At 36.6% G+C, this 17,180-nt stretch overlaps 1 protein-coding gene across 4 annotated transcripts in view; it reads left to right on the top strand.

The window, feature by feature from the left end:
- Positions 1–9,182, top strand: part of NEDD1 (NEDD1 gamma-tubulin ring complex targeting factor) — a 48,294-nt gene extending 39,112 nt beyond the window's left edge. For all 4 annotated transcript variants that reach the window (XM_013054181.2, XM_004748486.3, XM_004748489.3 and 1 more), the window contains 3 exons: positions 97–253; positions 6,959–7,025; positions 7,461–9,182. In XM_013054181.2, coding sequence (XP_012909635.1) covers positions 97–253; positions 6,959–7,025; positions 7,461–7,565 — 329 coding nt within the window. In that variant the 3' untranslated portion in view covers positions 7,566–9,182. The remainder of the gene's footprint in view (positions 1–96; positions 254–6,958; positions 7,026–7,460) is intronic.
- Positions 9,183–17,180: the final 7,998 nt, after the last annotated feature.

The following is a 17,180-nucleotide window of genomic DNA, read 5'->3' as shown; positions in this document are numbered from 1 at the left end:
CCAGTTTTTCGAGTCTCCTCATGCCAGATCTTATTTACAAATGTTTGATGTCTCTTAGTCTAAGCTGACTATTGTTTTCTCCGTTTTTAATTTTAGATCCAAAGATAGCATCCTCTGTCACTGCTGGAGTTGCCAGTTCACTATCAGAAAAAATAGCTGATACCATAGGAAATAATCGGCCAAATGCACCACTGACATCTGTTCAAATCCGTTTTATTCAGAACATGATACAGGAGACATTGGATGACTTTAGGTAGTAATTGAGAAATTGCTCTTTCTATCTAGACCAGTTTTTTATTGGGTGTGAAACCCGAACCATAAGTAATATTGGAGATGACTACTTTTGCCTAGGTTTTGAGGTCCATAAAAACAATAGAAAACATGATGAGTTTTGTTGATCTTGCTGTATTGAATTTATTGAATACCAGCCAGGAAAACGCACATTTCCCGAGGGTAGTTATCAGATAACTTGGGAGGGCAGTCTAGCAGGAAGGCTGCTGTCATGATTTTTTTTTTTTAATCATCAAAATTTGGACCGATTTTGGTAAAGGTCCAATGGTATTCTCACATGAAGTATTTGTAGATCACCTGTTAAGTATGCTATGCATAATAATGTAATAGAGAAATAATTTTTTAAAGGAATTCTGGATATTTTCAAACAGAATGCATCAGAATGTAATAGTGAATTAAAAGGGTTTTTTTTTTTTGCCTGGGTCTATCCTTGTTTCCTCATCCTTTGAATTTAGAACACTGTAAGAATGTGTTTGACATTGTTGCTTCCTTTTACCTATCATCTCAATATATATTGGAAGCTATTTTCAATTATTAGAATCTTTTGTGGATGTTTTCTTCCCTTTCCGACCTGTAGTTACTTAATATTCTAGCTATGATTTAGAATATCCTGAGCAAGACTGCTGGAGAAGATGTACAAGTTTTTGTTGGTCCAGGTCTTATATATTTCTAAAGATTTATTTAGAGAGAGAGCATGAATGGGAGGGGTAGAGGGAGAGAGAATCTCAAGCAGAGTCCCTGCTAAGTGGGGTTCAATTTCAAGACCTTGAGATGAAGACCTGAACCGAGATCAAGAGTCAGACACTGACCAACTGTGCCACCAGGTGCCCCAGTGCATGTTTCTTTTTAATGTTAAAAGTGCTCTGAGGGGCGCCTGGATGGTGCAGTCGGTTGAGCATCTGTCTTCTGGTAGGTCATGATTCCAGGGTCCTGGGATCAAGCCCTGTCTCCCTGTGCCTGCCACTCCCCTTGCTTATTTACGTACTTTCTCTCTTTCTCAAATAAATAAATGAAATCTTTAAAAAAAAAAACAAAACTGATTTGGGGGCACCTGGGTGGTATAGTTGGTTGAGCACCCGACTCTTGATCTCAGCTCACAGTTCTTGGTCTCAGAGTCATGAGTTCAAGCCCCACATTGGGCTGCATCCTGGAAGTGGAGCATACTTTAAAAAAATAAAAAAGTGTTTTGAAATAAATATTTGTAAATGTTAGCAAATATATATTTTTTTAAATTATCATTTTTGGTCACTTTTTACATTTATAACATGCCCAGTATATGTGCTGGTTACTAAGGATACAAATATGAATGACCTGTCCACAAAAGCCTTCTAGTTGAATTGGGGGAGGTACGATGTGTCCTGTTATGATGTATGTTTCTTTAATGTGGATTAGTTCTTTGTGATTGATAAATAGGACAGTGATGACAACATGATGAGGGAATTTTGTTAGTTCCTGTAACAGCTGGCAAGACAAAATATATGAACATAACTGAAGGCAGCAAACCACCTATAAGTACCCATTTCTTTCTCTTTCCTTCCTCTTCACCTGGTTTGGCTTTGTGCTCTGTGTTTGGAAGGACTTATTTGTGATTATTCCCCATCTTTGGTATTTTATCCTTGCCTCCATCCTTCACACCCCCAATCCTTTCTTCACTTTTCTTACCCTTTTTATCAAGTGACCATCATGTTATAAAGGTAAAAATCATTGACTATTCACTATTTAACTATGCTCGTATTTTTTTACTAGGGTTTAATTGTTTTTTGTTAATGCTGTGGTTACGAAATTGCATACATTTTGAGTAGTCTGCCCTAATCCTTTTTCTTTAAGTCCTGTTATCTTCTTTCTTTGGTTTTCTTTTCTTTTCTTTTTATTGTTTTAGTTTTATTATGGTGAGAACACTTACAATGAGATCTAGCCTCTTAATAAATTTTAACTGTACAATACAGTATTGCTAACCATAGGCACAGTGTTGTTGTACAGCAGATCTCTGCAAGTTATTCATTTTGTTTAACTGAAATTTTGTGTTTGTCACTCAGCAACTCCCTATTTCGTGTACTCCCCAGCCTGATACCTACGATTCTGTTCTTTGCTTCCATGAGTTTGACTGTTTTAGATATCTCATAAAAGTGGAATCATGCAGTACTTGTCCTTCCGTAACTGGCTTATTTCACTTAGCATAACGTCTTCCAGGTTCGTCCATGTGGTTGTAGTGCGAGATTTCCTTTTTTTTTTTTTTTAAAGATTTTATTTATTTATTTGACAGATAGATCACAAGGAGGCAGAGAGAGAGAAGAGGAAGCAGTCCCCCTGCTAAGCAGAGAGCCCAATGTGGAGCTCGATCCCAGGACCCTGGGATCATGACCTGAGCCAAAGGCAGAGGCTTTAACCCACTGAGCCACCCAAGTGCCCCTCCTTTTTTATGACTAAATAATATTCCATCACACACACACACACACACACACACACACACTGTTTTAAAAAATGTGGTCATGTTATTTTCAAGAATATGAAGTTTTTCAGGAATGTATATATGTGGCAAAACAGCAGAATTGTCTGGGGACAGCGGACTTCAATATAATATGAGTAAAGCAGTGGTGGAAAGGGAGAAAGCTCTTATGCTGGGCAGACTGAGAAAGATAGCACTGCTCTGCCTTTAGCTTTCAGCACACCTTGCATGCCTGCACCTGGGGAGGGGCGGTGAGTAGGGGCCTCTCAACTCTTCTGCCCCTCCAGTAACATTGGCAGCCTCTGCTTGGGACTCAATGAGGACCCAGAATGGCTCAGAGGATTTCTATAAATTTGCCTGCTCTGATGTCAGCCTTCAGTAAGTCATGAAAAGCTATAGCTTACAGTGGAAGGACATAGGGATTGTTGAGGGCTCCATTAGCTATGGAGGCTGCCTTCTCCACGAGAGTCTGGAGTGCTTCAGATGGGGTACTCTTAGTTGTCCTGTGCTCTCTCTTCACATGCCCTGTGCCTCTCTGCCTTAGGGTGTCTCTCAGTCCTCTTTCCCTGTCCCTAGTGATTTCCGTAAGCACTCAGTGAAGGCCTGTGGCAAATAGTTGGTGGGTGAATGGAGACTTTCTTTGTGGCTAGGGCTCCTTGGGTCCAGTACAACTTGGCCTTCAAAAATCTATAAAAATTTCAGTTAGTTCTCCTTACCTATCAACAGCAGCTGTGTCATCCCCCACCCCCGCCCACTTTCTACCCTCCCATCCCCCCTCCGCTCTGTTGAGGATGAAAACAATCTTGGGTCTCTTCTCCTAGGAGGGACTCATCATTTTCTGAATTTTCATTCATTTAGGTTTCTTTGCACTCTCAAGTTAAATATACAAATGTATGATTTTGTAGGTTATCTGGCTTGTCCTCACTATTAGAGTTGGAGAGATTATATACTAAGCAGAAATTTGTGGGTCTGTTTTTATTGTCTTTCAAGAAGATTTAAGTTTCTTCTGGCAAGCAGATCACTTTGTTCCTGTACTTGCTGGCTTTCAGGTTTTCTTATGGCTAGTTTATATCTAGCTAGAATAAAGATTCCTAGGGTTTATTTAGTTTCTGCCCTTCCTAGGATATCAGCTCAATGTGTGGAGTATTCACCAGACCTTTTTACCTCAGTGGGTCCTGAACTTTAACCTCCATGTCCCCAGCATCACAAGGCTGCCAGAATCTTTCTGGCATCTAGCTACAACTTCATGTTTAATTTTCTGCCATCTAACCCAGTACAGGCATTGCTTAGGAGTCAACAGATAATGCAAGGGGGAAATTGTACAGTTTTAGGTTTACTTTTCTCCAGGTACCTTCTTGGCACATTGAAGCTTTGGATGCTTTAGCTGTTCCAAACCATAGCACTCCCCAACCTGGTGAGACTCTCTCAAGCTCCAGGCCACTTTCAGCCCAGCCTCTGTTCCCCACACTTGTCTAATCAGCACATCCCCCAGAGGGAAAAGCAGAGGTAAATGTGGGGCTTACCTAGTAGACTTCCCTTCTTTGAGACCATAGCCTCTCAAATCCTGACCACCTTAGTGGTTCTCTGATGCTTTGTTCGTTTTGTTTTATTTCTGTTTTTTCAGATTTATTTATTAGAGAGAGAAAGAGCATGAGTGGTGGTGAAAGGCAGAAGGAGAGGGAGAAGCAGACTCCTAATCAGTGGGGAGCTGACTTATGGCTCCATTCCAGGACCCTAAGATCGTGACCTGAGCTGAAGGCAGTCCCTTAACTAACTGAGCCACTCAGACACCCCCAGTTTGTTTAAGTACAGATTTTGTCATAATCGAAAGCAGAAGAGAATTTAAAAAAAAAAAAACAAAACAAAACAACAACAACAAAAAACCTCTTATAGTTGTAACAGAAAATGTACTTAGGAATAAATCTGACCAAAGATGGTAAAGATCTTTGTGGAAAAACACTTAAAAATTTATTGGAAAGCATTAACACTTAAATGGGAAGATATGAAGATGTCGGTTCTTTTAAATTGGTCTATAGATTGAGTGCAATTTCAGTCAAATTCCAGCTGTGTTTTTTGGAAGATGGTGATAGGATAACCTCAAAATTTATGTGGAAGAAGAAAAGACCCAGGAATAACCAAGACACTCTATAGAGAAGAACTAAGTTGAAGCTGATTTATTTGTCAGATGGCTAAGCTTAATTATTAAGCTATAATATAAATGCTACAAAATAGTGTAGCATTAGCTACAGATTGACCAAAGGAATCCAATAGACCAGAGAAAAACCTGGGCATATATAGAAATGTGATATATGATGGAGGAAAAGCATAGATCCCTATTCCCTGCTATTAAAAAAAATCAATTCTACCCAGCATAAAAGTTTAAAGGGTAAAATTTTAGGCATGATAGGAGAATTATGACTTCAAGGGGGAAGTTATCAAAACATAAGAGAATACACTACCTATAAAAATAGATTGGCAAATTTGATTATAATATTAGGTCAGTAATTAGAGAATGTTGACAAGGACTGCTCATCATAAGATACCATTAACAAAGTGAAAGGACAAAAATCTGTCTGTAGTACTCCAACAAAGGATCCAACAGAGAATCAGATGATGTAAAGAACTCTTAGAAATAAATAAGAAAAAAAGACAGTCAAGGGATGCCTGGGGGGCTCAGTCACTTAAGTGTCTGCCTTCAGCTCAGGTCATGATCCTGGGATCGGGTCCTGCATCAGGCTCCCTGCTCAGTGGGAGTCTGCTTGTCCCTCTCTGCCTTCCCCTGCTTGTGCTCTCTTTCTCTCTCTCTCTCAAAGTCTTAAAAAAAAAGACATTCAATAGAAAACAAGGTTAAAAAGCATGAACAGGCATTTCACAGAAGAGGAATCATCTACAAACATAAGGAAAGATGTTCAATCCTGTGGTTAATCAGAGAACTGAAAATGCAACAGGATACTATATCATACTCATTAGATGGGAAAGTGTGAGAAGTCTGGCAAGACCCAAGTCTTGGTGTGGTTACAGACCAAACAGCAGGTATTGTTACACTGATGATAAGCATGTCCACTGATACTACCACTTCAGCAAATAATTTTTGTATTATTTTGTAAAACTAAAGAAGTATACATCTGGATCATACCTTTAACTCAGCATATCTACTCTTGGATCTATCTTCTATAGTTATGGGCACATGTAGGTTGGGAAATATATATGTGATTGTTTATAACAATGTTGTAATAGTAAAATCTTGAAAACAATCTGTCAGTTGAAAGGAGAATTTGTACACCGATACAAATCAGTGACTTAAAGATATATAGAATATGAATGTTGAAAACAGGATATTGGGTTATTTTTTTAAGTGTACACTACTCAGTACTACATAGAATGTGGTATTTTTATAATGCTCAAAACCAAGCACAGCAGAAATAGATTGACTACAACTTCAGTGTTAGACGGGTTTTTTTTTTTTTTTAAAAACATTTCTTTGCTTAAACAAAATTCAACAGAGTAGTGACTTCTTTCTTGTGACTTCTTTCTAAGTGATGGAATCAGAGAGGAACACATAGGAAGCTTCTATGATTTTGGTAGTGTTCTAGCTCGTAAGTTGTATGGTAGGTGACTGAATGATCCTTTTTATTTCCTAATTTTCATGTATTTTGTAGGCATGAATGAATTGCATTTTATAGTGTAACCTTTATTATAAGCACCCAAATAACTCTTTCCATTCTCCTAGAAGTTATTTTTTTAATAGCTAAAACATTGATAATAGTCAAAATGTTGTGACCTAGTAAATTTATTTCATTGTAATATGAGCCCGTGTCTTGTCTTAATGATAATTTCTGTATTAAGGGATGTGTAGTACGAGAGTTCTGGAGGTATGTGTACAGCCAGGGTTCATATACTAGCTCTACCATTTATTGGTTGTCTGATTGGATAAGTTTTAACTGCTCTGTGGCTCAGTTCCCTCATTGGTAAAATGGGGTAATAATTGCACCTGATGGTAAAGATTAAATGAGTTCTACCATTCGAAGTACAAGAAACAGTGCCTACAACATAGTAAATAAATTCTAAGTGCATTGGTATTTTTATTATTATTGTTATTATTACTATTCTTATTACTAACATCCAATAATTTGAAACAATGGGAAGTTTAACAGTTTCTTGAATGGTCTAGAATTGGCAAAACCTTTATAATTCTAACAAGTATTTTATATTCTTCCCTAGAGAAGCATGCCATAGAGACATTGTGAATTTGCAAGTGGAGATGATTAAACAGTTTCACATGCAATTGGTAGGTATGACATATTTTATTTTAAATGAGTGTTGAATTGTGGATCTAAAAATAAAGAGTGATATATTTTTACTTTATTATATCTAGTTGCTAGAATAAACAAACAGAGTTTTAGAAATTCAGTAAGTAAAATAGTCACCCTTCTTTTTAACCTATAGTTAAGGCTACTTTTACACAGCTTTTATTTATTTGTTTATTTAAATAAGTAAGCTAAAAGCTTCCCATATGTGCAAATCTAAGCCTTTCAAATATATAACTTTCACCAGTGATCTTTCATTTATATTAACAAAGTAGTGAGGATGGTTAAGTAAAAGAAATACCATTCAGCTAGTTAATTGGACATGACAGAAATGATAGCTGAAAGTATGTAAAACAGCTTGCCAAATAAATGTGAAATACCAGTGATTTAAAAAGCATTTTTTTTTTCTTTTCTAGAATGAAATGCACTCTTTGCTGGAAAGATATTCAGTGAATGAAGGTTTAGTGGCTGAAATTGAAAGACTACGAGAAGAAAACAAAAGACTGCGGGCCCACTTTTGAAATTTCAGTGAATACCTTAATGTTTTATAATTTGGGAAGCTTCTGGTGGCAGAACTGTATGGAATCAGTATTGTTTTCATCGTCTCTGGGAAAAAAGTTTTTTTCAAGTAAAATGGTGATAGGATTTTATACCAACCACTATTTCACCTTCTCTGTCAAAGATATTTATATTTTTATATTAAAAACTGTACAACATGTCATCTGCCTAACAGGAAAGTCAACAGGATCTTTAATTTCTGAAAGCTTTAGCTATACACTAAGTGCCCTTTTCCGTAAGAAATGAAAATTGTGCGAAAAAAATAGGTTATGTATGTTTTTTAATCACCTTTTTTAGCAGATAATATTTTTTATTGACAATTGCCTTCCAAATTTTTTTGGATGTTTGAGGATTAAAGAGTTTGATACGCCTTCTATTTTTATGGTGAAAGCAATTTTTAAATGGCAGTTGGTGTTTCTAAGCAATTGACTAGTAAAACACAAGGTTGGTTAGTAATTATTTTGTTAACTTGATAAAGTCAAGTATGACTATTATTTATTACTTGTACATTTCATAAGGGAATTTTGGATTGCACAGATTATTATATATCTATTGCATTTATATGTTTTGTACTTCTCACAAATCTCTACTCCTGTTTGGTATTTTTTAGCTAATTTCGCTTTACCTATGAAAACGTTTAGAGGTTTATAAGACTTGACTAAAACTGCATATCTGCTGATTATCTTATGAATTAATAACATGCAAAGTTATTCTGTAAAGTTTTAATCAACATGATTCAACTTATAATCAGTGAAAATGTTATATTAGATGCTAAGTATTCAGTATTAGTCCCATTTTTTCCCTTCCAAATGAGAAGTGTGAATTATTTTGTTTTGTGGTTTATATCATTAACTTTCTCTAATTCTGTGTGCTGTGTGTAATGTTTTTATGTTACTGACCTTACTATGAAATTTAGAAAGGTTAACTGTCAAAAGAATTCACAGCTCTCTGGTACCCGCTATGATATACAGTCCTGGTGATACAAGATTAGGAGGGCTACTGGCTTCTTTACCTTCTTGTAGTCTCTTGTCCCAAAGATTTAAACTATATACCCTATATACAGCACTCCTACCCAATTTGACTTCTGAGGTAAAAATATATACTAAAATAAAAAGGAAATCTAGCTAGCTTACTAACTTTATGATTTTCCAAAGTGGTAGAAGTTTTAAGGATATATTTAATAAGTGTAAACGTCCTAATAATTACTTCAGGAAATAAAAACAAATATTACTTTTTCCCAGTGTGGCTCAGAGAATATGTTTGTGTTGAAAACGTGTAAATGAGTGCTGAAGTTATCTTTTTTCCTGACAGATTATTGGAAGCATTATGATTTGTAACAAGTTGCCTTATATATCATTATCAAACAGGTTTAGAAAACATAAAAGTGTGTTCTGCCTACAGGCTGTATTTAAGTCCATTAATATTTCCTATTGCCTTTTTCCGTAAATGCACATGATGTGTATTAAAAGAGGTAGGATAAATAAAACAATTTTAGTAATCGTATGCATATAGATGAAACATTTTGTCATGGAATTTAAAAGTTAAGTACAAAAAATAAAATGTTTATATGGTAAAAATGAGATGCCTGAATTGAACTTTTGCCTATGGCCAAAATGGAATAAGAGAGATTGGATTTACCTATTTGAAAGTCTAAAAATGCAAAATATGAGACAGTTTTCAAATATCAGGTATTAGGCAAAACAGGGCAGTGTCCCCTGAGAGAGGGAAACAAATGAGACCCAAGAAACCCAATGAACCTTTAAGTACAGGAAATAAAACTATACCAAAATACGTAATAATCAAATTCGTTAAAACTGGTTTCAGAGGAAAACTCTTAAAAGCAGCTAAATTTAAAAGACACAGAAGAACAAAGACAAGACTGTCAGAGACAGTGGAGTAACATCTTTAAAGTACTGGAAGAAAAATACTGAACTTTGAATTCTGTATCCAGCGAAGATATCTTTCAAAAATGAAAATGAAGTAAAAACTTTTCAGACCTTGAAAGGCTGAAAGAATTTATCACAGGCAGACTTGCTGTATAGGAAATGTTAAAGAATACCTTTAGTTTGAAGGGAAAGGTAACAGATAGAAATACATTTCTATAGAAAGTAACCAGGATATGAAAATGGTAAATATATGAGCAAATGTAAGGCTTTTTTTTTTTTTTTTGGTTTCCATTTTAAATTGTCCTTACAGGATAATTAACGATTTAAAGCAAAAATGATGATAAGGTGTTGTGTGGTTAACATAAGTAAAGTGGAAGGTCTGACAACAGTATCAAGGATGGGCAGAGGCAACCTACATATACTATTCTAAGGTTCTAACACTAACTGTGAGATAGTGTCATATTACTTGAAAGTAAACTGTGATAAGTTAAGACTATGTACTGTCAGCCCTAAAGCAAAAATAAAAAGCCATAACTAAGAAACCAAGAAAGATCATAAAATGTAGCCATGAAAAATAATCCAAAAGAAGGAAGAAAAATAAGAAAGGGAGACAAAGAATAAATGGGACAAAGAGAAAATAAATTTTTTAAAAATGGTAGATTTAAACAGCAATATCAGTAATTACATTAACTATTAATTTTCGGTTACCCTGATCAGATTGAGTTTTTTTTAATCCAGGCAGATACTGAATCCATGAATCCTATCTAAACATAAAGACAAATGGCTTAAATATAAAAATAAATGTCCATATTAGAAAAGAAAATTCAAATCAAGGACTGAAGCTTCCACCTTAAGCTAGAAAAATAATAGCCAGTGAAACTCAAACAAATGAAAGAAAAAGGACTAGAAAAAAAAAATCAATGCAATAGAAAACAAAATCCATTGAGAAAGTCAGTGGAACTGAAAGCTAACACTTTGAGAGCAATACAATCAATAAATCTTTAGTCAGACTTTGAAAAAAAAAGAAGACAAATTACCAATATTATGAATGAGAGAAATGACTACAGATTCTACAGTTTTTTGTTTTGTTTTGTCTTGTTTTGTTTTTTAAAGAGACATGCAAGTGGAAGGCGGGTCAGAGGGGGAGAGCGAATCGCAAGCCAACTCTGTACTGATCTCAATCTCAGCACCCTGAGATCACGACCTGAGCTGAAATCAAGTCAAATGCTTAACTGACTGAGCCACTCAGGCATCCCTACATATATTTCTGATGGAAAATGCCAAACCTAACCACACTGGTGAAATCTTTAAAATATTTAAGGAGGAAAATCCAATTCTCAACAAATACATGCATGAAATAGAAGAGGAGATAATTCCCAACTCATCCTTTGAGGCCAGCATTACTCTGATACCAAAATCAGAAGATAAATAACAAGCCAATATTTATCACAAACACAGATGCAAAAGTTCTAAACAAAGTTTAGCAATTTGAAATTAAGTGATGGGTAAGAAGGATGATATATGAACTAGTGAGGTGTATGTTAATGCAGATTTGGGCTAACATTAGAAAATAATATAATTATTGACAGACTAACATAGGAAAACCATATGATCATCTCAATAAATACAAAAAGGGCATTTGACAAAACCCAACATTCATTTCTGATATAAACTCAGTAAAGTAAAAATAAAAGAACTTTCTTGATAAAGGGAATCTTAAGAAAAACCTGCAGCTAACCTCATACTTAAGGTTGAAAGACACGATGTTTTCCCCGTAAGATCAGAGACAAAGCAAGAAGTCCACTATCTTCTATTAAACATATTGGAGTTTCTACCAAGATAATTTGGCAAGAAAAAGAAAAACCATTCAAATTATAAAGGAAGAGGTAAAAATCTCCTCACACATGACATATTGAACTCTACAGAAAACCTATGAAATATATAAAAATTCCAAAATTAGTGAATAACAAGGTTACTGTATACATGGTCAATGTACTGATCAGTTGTCCCCCAACTCCAAACTATATAATCAGCCATTCTTCACAATCCCAGTGTAGCTCTTTCTGCCCAAGGGTCCTGTCCCCATGCTTTAATAAAACCACCTTTTTGTGCACACACACAATTAGTTGCACTTATATATACTTTAAAAAAAATCAATATTTTTCATTTATACTATTTATACTAGCATCAAAAATATTACATTTTCATTTATATATTATATAATATATATTTCATTTATACATGAATATATATTATATATATGAACATATATATTCATTTATACTATTTATACTAGCATCAAAAATATTACATACTTAAGTATACATTTGATAAAAGTTATCCAAGACTTGTACACTGAATTCTACAAAACATTCTAGAGAAAGTAAACCTAAATAAATGGAGAGATGACATGTTCATAAATTGGGAGGCAAGTGTCAGTTCTTCCTACATTGATTTACAGATCCAGTATAATACCAAAAAAATTTTTAGCAGAAACTATTTTTCTCTTCAACTATGTCTAATTCACTGTTTACCTAATCTGGTTAAGTATTTAATATCACCTGTTGCATTTTGCAGCTTAGATTTCCACTTGGTTCTTTTTTAAATAGTTTCCAATTCTCTGTTGAACTCTTACATTTTAATTCCTTAAATGTATTCATCTTAGTTATTTTAAAGTCTGTGTCTGATAACTCTAATATCAGAATATTCTATGGATTTGTTTCCATTTTACATTATTTCTCTCAGGTTTTGGTCACATCGTGCCTTCTCATCTTAAATATTTCTTTACTAAGGCATTGACATTGTTAAGAAAAATTGTAGAATACTCTTTTTTTTTTTTAAGGATTTTATTTATTTATTTGAGAGAGAACGTGAGAGTGGAGAGGTCAGAGGGAGAGCAGACTCCCTGTGAGCAAGGAGCCTAATGCAGGATTAGATCCTGGGACTTCAGGATCATGACCTGAACTGAATGCAGTCGCTCAACCAACTGAGCCACCCAGGCACCCCTATAGAAATACTCTTGAGTCTTTGAATGCTGTTATCTTCTCCCAGAAATGTACTTTTCACTGTTGTAGGCAGCTAGAGATGAGCTAATTGTGAGTTGAGTTTATGTCCCTGGTTTATTCTTATTTTTGTTGTTTAATCTTTGAGGGTTTTTTTTTTTTTAATTTATTTATTTGAGGGAGAGCCCATGTGCCAATGGGGGGCAGGGTAGAGGGAGAAAACTCAAACAGACCCTGTTTGGGACTCAATCCCACAACCCTGAGATTATGACCTGAGTCAAAATTAATCAAGAGTCAGACAACCAACTGAGCCACCCAGGCACCCCAGTCCTTCAGAGTTTAATCAAAACTATTAGGATTCTGTCAGGTCCTGTCTTAGTGCGTCATGAGCTTTTAATTTTTTGTCTCTCCAACCCTGTAGAGATTTTCAAAGTTCTGCTCCTTATTGATGTTTAGATAGACTGTTTCACAGTTGGAGTTAACAAAATGCCAGGAAAAAGTGCTGTGGATAGTCACTTTTTCTTATCTAAAATATTTCTAGTGAGGAATTATTTTAGGTATCAGATTATCAAGTTCCTCATTCTTAAAGAAAATAGAGCTCTTATAGACTACAGTGATACAAAGATAAATAATATGTGTACATTGATGTTATTTGTGGGAAAATCAAGGGTGTGGCTATAGAAATGGTCCTGAATCTCTGAGAAGAAAAATAGTATCTAGACCAAGAATTCTCAAAATGGAGTTTGGTGATCCCTGGGAATTTCCAAGATCATTTTGGGGTCTGGTGAGATCAGATTATTTTCATAATAATACTAAGACAGTGTCTTTCTTGCTCTTATTTTCTCATGGGCACAGTGGAATTTTCCAGAGCCTACATGACAAGTGAGTACTATTGCCCTGATATTTAATGGAACAGATACTTGTGTACTCTTTTTTTTTTTAAGATTTTATTTATTTATTTGACAAAGACACACAGAGAGAGAGGGAACACAAGTGGGGCAAGTGGGAGAGGGAGCAAGCTCCCTGCTGAGCAGGGAGCCCGATGCGGGGCTTGATACCAGGACTCTAGATCATGAGCTGAGCCGAAGGCAGATGCTTAACAACTGAGCCACCCAGGCACCCCGTACTTTCTAGAATTTTCTAAGATGAACTCTTTGAAGTCCTCAATTTTTAATGGTATAAAAAAGACTGATACTGAGAAAATTGAGAGCCTAGAGTGTATCTTTTCAGCTGAAAAAAAGGACATTTATGAAGCTTAAGGACATGGTTCCCCTATTAGTCAAATGTGCTTAGTCATAGTAATTAAGTCAAGAGTGAGAGAAAAGCATGTCTAGAAAAGAATTGTGGGTGTGACTTCTGGCTTTAGGCACACGGAGTAGACTGTGGAATCAAATGCATAGAAATTCACAAATTGTTTTAGACGGTTGAATTAGCAAAAGCACTGCCATCTGGGATTAAAAGAAATGAAAGCTCTTTGAAAATACTTTTTTAACTCCTGAGAAAGCTGCTCCATTGTTAAAATGGCCTATCTTCCAAAGCCCTTTCAGGAGTGGTTGAAGAGGAGCATGAAATCTCAAAGAGCAGGGTCAAAACCTAGAAAACAAGGGATGGTGGGAGGCTTTCCCAGGAAAGAAAATCCAGGCCTAACCAGAAACTTTCCCCTTCCACAGAGCAACATTTGTCCTATGTGATTTCAGAATTGCTGTGGGCCAGTGACTGCTAGGAGGCCCTCATTCTCAAATGGGGGTGTGTATTGCTAGTATCTTCCCTGCTGTTTGTAAGCTTTGTGTGTGTGTGATCAGGTGGGGGCAGGTAGCTCATTCTTTTGTTTGGTATTCTCTGAACAAAGAGCAATCTTTGTTCTTTTCAAAATGAGACTCATCTGGATCTAATGTAGATTACAAGATCCTAAACTTGGAATGCGATGCAGCAATTGGATGTGGCTTTTGAGAATCCATTGATGGGGGTGAGCATATATTGATTTGGGAGGGACACAAGGAACTGTGGCCCAGAGGGCAGAGTGTGATGTATTGCATTATCAACACCGGTCCTTCTCCCCTACGTGTTCTTCTGCCCATTGGCATTTGACTTTGCAGTTCCCACTAGTAAAAACATAGGGTGTTTTTCCCCATCTTCTGTCTTTGGGTTTGGTCATGTGACTGATAAGAGCAGAAGTGATGGTCCACCAGTTTTAAGCCTAAGCTTTAAGAGGTGTGACATGTTATCACCTTGAACTTCTTGAAGTACAACCCTTGCACTTCCAATGTGGACATTAAACACACACACACACGCACACACGCACACAGACGAGCTGCCTGGGCTAGCCGCTGGTTCCAAGAGAAAGATGAGACATGTGAAGGAGAGTTGTCTCAGCCAGCCTCCTCTCTAGGCTTTCTGTCTTCCTCTATACATTCTTGTCTGCCATATTGACCTCTATTCCATTTGTTTCTACCCAAAAGGCAAATCTAATTGTCCATGGGGAAAAAAACCATGCTCTTTGGTGTGGCATCGTGGGCCCTTCTTTGAAGACTTGTCTCTCAGTTCTCCACACACCCTGCCCCTGATATTCCAGTCTCAGGATCCAGAGAGTGCCGGACCATTTCACGGCTCTGAGCCATTACCTTCAGGGTGCCTTCCACCTGGCAAGCTCCTACAGATCCTGCAGGACATGTCCTTCAGGATGTGTCACCTCTTTTATGATACTTCTCTGTCACTTAAAGGCAATCATATCCTCTTCTGTGCCCCTGGAAATTCATTTCCTACTAAGGTAAATCTTACAGAGAATGGGGCTGATTTTGTCTGCAGGTTTCTCTTCCCGGTGGGCAGAGACCATTTTTATTCCTTTGGTGGATGCAACATCTAGTATGATGCTTTGACCTCTGTAGAGGTTCAATATCATTTCTGATTTTATTGTTGAACAATGGAATCCATATAGGGATTGTTATAAATTATTAGTTTCTGTGTGGTATTTGTTATATTTGCAATAAACTAGGAATATGATTAACCATAACTCTTCCTTCATCACATATGTCAAATAATAGAATTTATAGTAGTAGGATAAATTTATAAACACAGAAAAATCACAATAATGGCTGGAGATAGTTGACATGCCCTTGATGTAGATATTGTGGGTCCTTTTCAAGTGAAATCTGACAACTAGCTCACTTAAAATTAAAATGTCAAAAATCAATTATGCTTCATTTTCCATTCAGACAAATTGAACTTCTCAAAATTATTTGAAGCACATCTTATGTTAAAAGACACCTACTCTATTATTTGAATCCTAGTGAAATGAGAAAACATTTTCTCATTTTTATAATGATTACCGCACTAAATCTTTATCTGCCAAAATGAAACTGAAAAATATCTGGATGTCTAAATATTGCCATAGTTATTGCCATTGAACTCTCTTTAAATAACAAACTTATTGACTTTGGCAAGGAAAAATGTTGTCCAATAGGAAGAACTGCTGGAACTTGAGCCACACCAAGGAGACTATACAAAGCAAAGACTGGAAAGGGTAGGTAGGGGCAGATGAGGAAAGGTTTGTAAGATGTCTTAAGAGTTTAGAGCTCCTCCAAGAAACAGAGAGACACTTGCCTATAAATTACAGAATTAGGGGAGTGACTTTCTCTGTCCGTACTCTTCTAGTTAGACTATGTGCAGACACTTAAATGTGGCCACCATCTTAAGCTTTCTTAGCATTTTGCTTTGTACATAAGGCTTGGTGTGTTTTGTTTGTTTGTTTGTTTTTAGTTTAAAAGGGGTGTTCCCCTTTTAAACACACATCCTCTAAGTATGGATGTAAGGTGATATTAGGTCGGATTATAAACTATTCCAGATCTAGAAAGTTTGACATTGTGGTGGTTTCTTTTAAGATTGGTGGTAGATAATACTTTCAGTCATTTTCATCTTGTCTGGGCAACTAACTCCCACAGACGATTCCATTCCAGCCTGTGTTTCCATAGAGTATGGCAACCAACATAGCTCACTTTTGCCCTTTGTTCCAGTATTTTCATCCTTTCTTTCAGGGAGCTGTAGTGATCTACTGTGTGCTGAGCACCCAGCATCATAGCGAGGAGCACAGACATCAAGTAGAACAGACACATCTGATTTGCATAATCCCGTGGTAGCAGTGGGGAACAGATTTATGCACACAGCATTGTGGAGGCAACAGACAGGGGCACTAGCTGGAACCTAGGAGGTAGTGTGGTATCTGAGAAGGCTTCCTAGAGGTCATAGGAGGTAAATCTGGAGATAGAAGACCTGAGCTGGGGATTAAAAATGAGTAGAAATACCTCTAGTGGAGAGGAAGGGGGAAGTGCTTGGGGCAGGAAGCTGGAAAGAGTATGCACCAGACCTGCACGGGCCAGACACGGAGGCAGGATGTAGGGTGCAGACATCAGCACAGTCTGAGAGCCTCAGGTGCCTCGGGTGTATGCCAAGACACTAGGATTTTCTTTTGAGGATGAAGATGAACCAATAAAGGATTTTAATATAGAGACAGGACATGATCAGATTTAGAAAGATGATTCTGATCACAGTGAGGGGAATATTTTGAGAAGATTTAGGCCAAGGATGGTGGGTTTTCTTATTCTGTTCTGGCCACTATCACAGAATGCCATGACTGGGTGGCTTACAAACAACTTGAAATGTATTTTCATAGTTCTGGTGGTTGAGAAGTGTTAGC

The sequence above is a fragment of the Mustela putorius genome, unplaced genomic scaffold, assembly GCF_011764305.1.
Source record: "Mustela putorius furo isolate JIRA1106 unplaced genomic scaffold, ASM1176430v1.1 tig00000788_pilon_pilon_pilon, whole genome shotgun sequence".
Taxonomy (NCBI): Eukaryota; Metazoa; Chordata; class Mammalia; order Carnivora; family Mustelidae; genus Mustela; species Mustela putorius.
This window is presented reverse-complemented; position numbering and strand designations above follow the sequence as displayed.